This window comes from Cannabis sativa, chromosome 7 (assembly GCF_029168945.1).
Source record: "Cannabis sativa cultivar Pink pepper isolate KNU-18-1 chromosome 7, ASM2916894v1, whole genome shotgun sequence".
NCBI classification, from domain to species: domain Eukaryota; kingdom Viridiplantae; phylum Streptophyta; class Magnoliopsida; order Rosales; family Cannabaceae; genus Cannabis; species Cannabis sativa.
The window spans coordinates 20,082,573-20,089,864 of NC_083607.1; the positions used below are offsets into that span (position 1 = coordinate 20,082,573).

At 35.5% G+C, this 7,292-nt stretch overlaps 1 protein-coding gene across 1 annotated transcript; it reads right to left on the reverse strand.

Moving 5' to 3' along the window:
* Window positions 1-5,794: 5,794 nt before the first annotated feature.
* LOC115697777 (protein DMP4) lies at window positions 5,795-6,688 on the reverse strand. Its single transcript, XM_030624902.2, has one exon. It carries the CDS (start codon window positions 6,581-6,583, stop codon window positions 5,930-5,932), a length of 654 nt encoding a protein of 217 aa, XP_030480762.1. The 5' UTR covers window positions 6,584-6,688; the 3' UTR covers window positions 5,795-5,929.
* Between the last annotated feature and the right edge of the window lie 604 nt (window positions 6,689-7,292).

Sequence of the window (7,292 nt, forward strand, 5' to 3'; positions counted from 1 at the left end):
AGTAGATCTAAGATCCTGGTAAAATAAATTCCAACAACACACTCCAAGCGCGTCTGTTCGTGACTCGATGTGAGGCTGACTGGGCGTCTTTTCGGTTTTCAACTAATAAATGCTCTGACAGTTAATATTTCAAAATCCGATTTTATCCCACCATGGTTGACGGATACACTTGAGTACTTTTGATTTCCCATATTCGCTTTTAAGGGGGAACCGATGCGTCTGAGGTTCTTTTGAAATGATTACCCATTTTTGTTGTTTGCCTATAAATACAAGTGAGCATTTGTATACAAACTCATTTTCACCAACCTTCCTTGCTAAGTAAGTTCAGAGCAAAAAGAGAGGTTTTTGGCTTCAAGCTTGTTGAAGTGCTTTCATCAAAACTGCTCGTTTGGTTTGACGCAACTTGAACCCAGACGCTTGATTTCGTGAGTAAGTTCTCGATTTCTTTTATGTTTGCTACGCACATTTACTTTCTGAATGCACTTTCGATTTCGCTGTAGAAGATATGTAGGAAACCCTAAGTTTAGAAACTCTACAATTTTCCTTTATCACGATTCATGCGATTTCATCATCCGTAATGCTTATCTGTTGAACTGCATAATGCCTGTCTTTCATTCTGCTTATTCTAAGCTTCATGAGATTTTTTGCCCTAACTCGTGAAAATTTCAAACTTCCTGAGTTTTGACTTTTCGTTGAATATTCTCATTCTTCAATCTGTTGAGTACTCCTGGTCGGCATATTTGCTTGTTTTAACGTTCGATATTTCGACCAAACACTCATCTTGTGTAATGTCTTTTGTAGATGAACCGAGGTGAGTTTTGGGGAAGCGAACACCAAATTGACCAGGATCTACTTCAACTCTTGCACGAGGATCATCCTCGTCTTCGTTCTAATCCAACTTTTTCGAGTGACAGTCATTCTTCCCTAAGTCTTTCGTCCAGCCATAGACTGATGACCCATACCAAAAAGACAATGCGTAGGGTCGACGCATCCGACCCTCAAGTGGCTCGGCACGCCACCTTACCCAATGCCAAACTAGTTTCAGCCGTCCAGGAGGAGGGGGATCATGAAGGGGACGCTGAGGTCCAGGAGATTGAAGAGCAGGACGATGTCCGTCCTAGCAGTCCCTCCGATGCTGAGGAAGAGATGGAGGTTGCACCCCCAAACTATGGGGGATACAATGAGGCTAGAAAGCCAGTCGATGCTGATGGCGACGTCCTGGTTGAGGGTGTGGACTATGCCAGTGAGGAACTTACTGCCGCGGTTCCTCATAGAAGGCAGGGTACCTTGGGTGCCAGGTGGGTGAGCCCTCCGTCCAATGTTACTGAGGCGCGCCTGCGGGTTCTCGACCAAGATGGCTACCTGGGCGAATTGGACTGTTACATTCCCACCTACAATAATCGTGCCACAAACCCTGAAAAGGGAATGTGCGCCTGGTCGGGTGCTCATGCCCAGCAAGAGGCATTGTTGCCTTTGCACCCGTACTTTAAGAATGTGGCAGAGTTCTTCCGCCTCTGCCCGACCCAATTTACTCCCAAGGGCATTAAATATCTGTCCACCCTCTTCGTTCTTTATGCCTCCCAGAAGTGGGATATGCCTTCTCCACACGAAGTTAGCTGGTTTTTTGAATTGAAATCCACCCCTAAGCAAGGCAGGTCGGGGTACTTCTATTTCTCTCAACCGGACTTCAAGTGGTTGGCGAGCACCGGGGATTCGGCCATCAGCAAAATTGGGCATTTTGTTGATGAGTACTTCATGGTGGATGGCATGGGCACCACCCACACTCGTTTCCAGCAGATCCCCACATATCACCGCCCTCCCCTCACTCTTGCTCTTAGAGATAGAGCTCAAGAGCTTGCTCAGCTGCTGGGGGATGACCGGAATATCATTCAGTTGACCTCTGAGGACAACTTGATGTGTGCCCGAATGTCCTTCTCTTGATTCTGGATTCTTCACAGCCTTACACAATATGAGTGAGATACCACTTGATGTGTGTGGGCACTCACTTTATCACTCAAGGTATGAAAATATGATGAAGAAAAGAGAGAAGTGGTTCGAATTCTATAGAAGGAATAAATGGCTCAATTTTTCCTGGAGGCAAGAAATTTCATCATCTTTTAGTGTGAGCCATCACTATCTATTTATAGGTAACCACTAGGTTTAAGTTAGGATTTATTAGGCATTAAAATAATGAAAATATTAAGTGGAAATTAGCAACCAAGTGGCCGGCCACACTAATGGGCCCCACTTTGGAATTTTTCCACTTTTGACAATATTATCCTTATTCTCTCAAAAATACCATTTTTCAAATTCTAACCATTTAAATGCCAAAACTAATTATTTAATAATTAAAAATTAATTATCAAATAAAATTGTCATTTAATATATTTATTAATTAGACTTAATAAAGTCTTTCAATTAATAAATGAGACCTAGAGTCTCTTTTCTTCACAATTTAGCCTTGCTTAGTGAAAATTCATAAACTAGACATAGTCTAATTTTAAAATTATAATTGATTAATTAAAATAAATTATCTGAGTCTTACAAGCAGTATAGTCTCAACTAGTATGGGGACCATGGGCCTATACAACCGAGCTTCCAATAAGCCGAACTAGAATTTACCGAGTAAATTCCCTAACTTATTAATTCCTTATTGCATCCACTCATAGAACTTGGAATTGCACTCTCAGTCATATAGAACGCTCTATATGTTCCACGATATATATACGCTATAAATATATAACCATCGTTCTAATCTCAATATTCAAAGATCCTCTATAGATGATTTACACCAAGTAGGGATAAATTTACCGTTTCACTCCTCAATGTATTTTGTCCTTAACACTTAGCTTCCTGTAAATGATATTTCAGTGTAATATAATCACTGAAATAAGAGCTCTTCCATTTACCTCTATTAAGCCAAGCTCGAAGGAAATCATCGTTTCACTTCTATGTCCTGATAGAAGCTATAGATTCCATATCTATGTCTAGCGCTCCCACTCAATCATACTACCATGTTCCCAAAATGTACGTAACACCCTGAGCAGAAAGTAGGCTTAACTAACAAATCAAAGAACATGAATAGCACTCCTGAGATTGAACCTAAGCATGTCAGGATTAAGATCTTTTGATCTAAGATCAACGAGTGATATTGACTTAAAAAGATACAACAGTAAGATTATAATAACTTTACCAAGATCAATATCGGTCCCAGTCTAATGTATACTCAATACATTCAAAATTAGCATACTTTGCCAATGTTCTGGAAAGAACATAACACTTATGCAAACTGTAAGTACACTTCATCGCTGATTATCACATCAGTGTAAATCCAATGCACTGATGAAATAGGGACTTTGTCTTTTGAAGCATATAATCACAATCACATTCCACTGTGTTGACATCACTGTAATTGTAAATGACTATATGTTCTGGACTTACCAGATTTTGCATATATTAAACCATAAACATGGAAACTACATGTAAACATAAATGACTTCTAATCTTTCATTGATAACAAATCAGATTAGATTGAAATGGGTTTTATTTAGGGCATAAAATCCCAACACGTATGGCATTCACCTCTCACAGGGTAAATACACTACTAATTTACTCACCAAGACACACATGCTGCATTCTCACAACACCCCAACTCTCAGTTGGTGACAAAATCAGCATCAATGATAGCAAATGGTTTGATTAGCCTACATTCTTTAGAAGTGTTTTGGGGGGGCTCCAATACTTGAGCCTTAGCCGCTCTGACATTGCTTTTACTGTCAATAAGTTGAGTCAATTCATGCATAATCCTACTCAACATCACTGGAATGTATGCAAACCGGTGTTACGGTACTTAAACGGGACAATTGGACATGGCATTATGTTCAAACAATCCAAAGAATTCAATGTTGAATGCTTCAAGGATGCCGATTGGGATGGATATGTTGATGACAAAAAATCGACAATTAGTTACTGTGTTTATTTGGGAGGCAATCACATCACCTAGTGCTCAAAGAAATAAAAAGTTGTCGCTAAATTATAAACAGAAGCTGAATATAGAGCCCTCTCGCAAATAGCCCTCTCGCAAAGGCCACTCCATTCAACAATTTGCATATCTAAAAATAACTACTCGTCGTTGATCAACCACGCCAAGTTTGAGGGAGCGTGTCAAAATTAAGAGTGGACCTTACCTCACCTGATCATGCCTTGTGTGTGGTGTGCTGGCATTTTTAATTCTAGATAATTCCCCAATCATGAGCTGTCGTAGAATTGTTCTAGAATCTCCCAAAAGCATGGGATTCCCTTTTCTATTGTAGCAAATCATTGAGCAAGGGAATATTTTATTGTTAGGGAAAATATTTTATTCTTTGTACTATATATACACCCACCTATTCGTTGAAAATAAAATATTTTTTGGTAATGTAAATAAAAAGATGAATGGTGTATTGTAAAAATTGTGCCTAAAATAGAGAATTTTTTTTTTTTGATAAAGTGTTTTAATAAATAGAGTAAACAAACTCTTGGGAGTGTTATAATCCACTAGAAACGATTTTGTTGTGCATTCCAATTGTTTGGAATCTCATACAAAGCGATTAGTAAAGCAGTTATTATTATTATTATTATTATTAATTTTATTATTATTTTCAAATAGTAAACAAATAGTTATTATGATGACAGTTATATTTGATACTTTTAGTGAAAAAATTAATCTCCACATCTTGAAATTCTTTATTAAATTTTGGAAATTAATATTTAATTTATTTTATCAATTTTTTTATTAAAATTATAATGTATGCATAGTTTTATTATATATGTCACACCATTTTTCTTTTATATAGTAAATTATTGTATATATCATTTGCAACTAAAATCACAGTTATTATTGCTTATATTTGTGTCAATTAATTAGTCTTTAAAAATACTATTTTAATCTTTATTTGTTTAATATATAACATGATATTTATTTTGAATTACTTAAGCAAAGTATATTTTGTATATTGATACATGAGTTGAGTTAGATATTATTTTTTACTTTTATTATTAAATAATTTTAAGTTATCAAGTTATTTGAGTTAAGTTATTGATGTTATTGGATTTATAATAATTATTTAATTGATTGAATGAATGCTCGTGGATCTACTACAAACACTAATTGCATTTAACAAGATAAGTTATTTTCATATTTTCCTTTTAGTTTTTTTCGATTGAAAATATTTTCTTTATGGTAACTATTGTTAGTAATTTTTATAATTTTTATCTATTGATGCTTATTTTAGTTATTTGTAGTAAAAATAATGATTAAATTTACAATAATATTTATTTATTTATTATTTTTATTTTTCATCCCACTAATATGTAGTTTGTTTATGTGCAGTTAAAATACTAATTAATGTCCCTTCAAGCTTTTACAAAAAGGATAACAAGCTTTCAAAAAAAATTACGTGAGGCTAATGACATTGGATTGCAATCTGTTATTTCTTTTTCAATGAAGTTTTCCTACTCTAATGATTTTTAAGATCATTGTTAGAAGTTTTTACAAGTTTATCATCCAGATTTCCAAGAGTGTCCTTAATCTGTGTTGCTCAAGGATTAGTTGTGCATACTTGGATGAACAACTTGTTTGGCTAAATATGATGATCTAGGTTTTTGTTGGATGTATAGAAATATTTTGATAATCATGACATGACATGTATAATATTTATTTGACTAGCTTGTATAACGTTATTATATTTTTAAATGATTTTATTCATTGCTTTAAAAAAAAAAATTTGGGTGTATTTCAAACAATTACTCATGATTTTTGTAATTAAAATTAATCATGATTTGGATAAAATAAATACAAGTTGACAATATCCACCAAATCGGTACCAAAAAAAAAAAAAGTACAGTTACAGAACACATATACAATTAAACAAGTAAACTATAACAATAATCAACTGACAGAAAGGGGGAAGCCGATGCCGTGACGCTTGGTGGGAAAAACAACAAACAACATACTGCAAAACACACCAATCGCAACGGGCAACGCAGTCAGAACCTCCTGGGTCTGATCCGATGGCTTCGGATAAAAGCAACTAACCACATTCTGATCAAACAGCGCAACGGCCACAAACACAAGCAACGACATGAAACCATGCATGAAATCGATAAAACGAAGACGATATTTCAAAGCCTCCGCGGGCGGAAGTGTTGTGGTGTTTGATCCATCAATGATCCACAACCCTCGCCACGTGGCGAAGCCGTAACAGAGATCACCATTCTTGTCCTTGAAACTATCTGTGAAGCAGAGCAAAAACGACGACGCTCCACATAGGGCTACGAGGCCCACCGTCATTGACCGGCTGACCGGGTCGCACTGCCCTTGGTTTGTGAAAATAGGGGCCAAGAGCTGGAACGCCAGAACCGTCCCGGTCGGTAGAAGTTTGGCTAAGTGGGCTGTGCTTTCAAACGTTTGGCTAATGGCTTTCTGGACTAGAGTTTTTGTGGGTGCAACGGCGTCGTTTTTCAAGAGTGGGAGCTTTTGTTCTTCTTCACTGTCAACGACGTCGTTTCTTGAATTTGGCCGCGATTCAACCTTAATTTCCATGGTTATAGTACTACTGCTACTATATATATATAATGCTTCTCACAATACCCTTTTTAGTGTTAATTGTTATATATGATAACCAGCTTATTTTTTCACGAAAACTAAGTAACTATATATATATATATATATATAAACCTGCAATATGATTGAGTAAAGGTACAGAGATTCAATTTGTTTGTTTAATATTGTTATTTTAGTGGTGCTTGCTTGCAAGGAATAATCAGATTATATATCTAATAATATAAATATATTTATATAAAAGACAGTTTTTTTTTTAGTTTTTGAAATGAATATAAAAGATAGCTTGAAGATAATTTGGGTTACGTCTTACGTTTATCATTGCTTTGAAAAGAAGAAAGAGAAAAACTTATAATAAAACACACAATTCTTTTTATAATCAAGAGCTTCATAAATATTCTATACTTAAATATCATATTTTTTTTACAGATTAAATATCTAATCTTATGTTTTAGACCTCTCAATTACTAACATTCTATGAATTGTGATAATGTACACACGTATAAATCCAAATTAAAGCCTTACTTTTTTTTTTAAATGTTTGATAAAAAATAAAAGCTTAAGCTTAATAATCTTAATATATCTTTAATAATAATCTGATCGCTGATCGGACATCGGAGATCGGAGCGGAGGCCTTTCACTCTCAGGGTTGCATTTAGTTGGGCTATTTTTCTTTCTTGTTGGGCCGAAT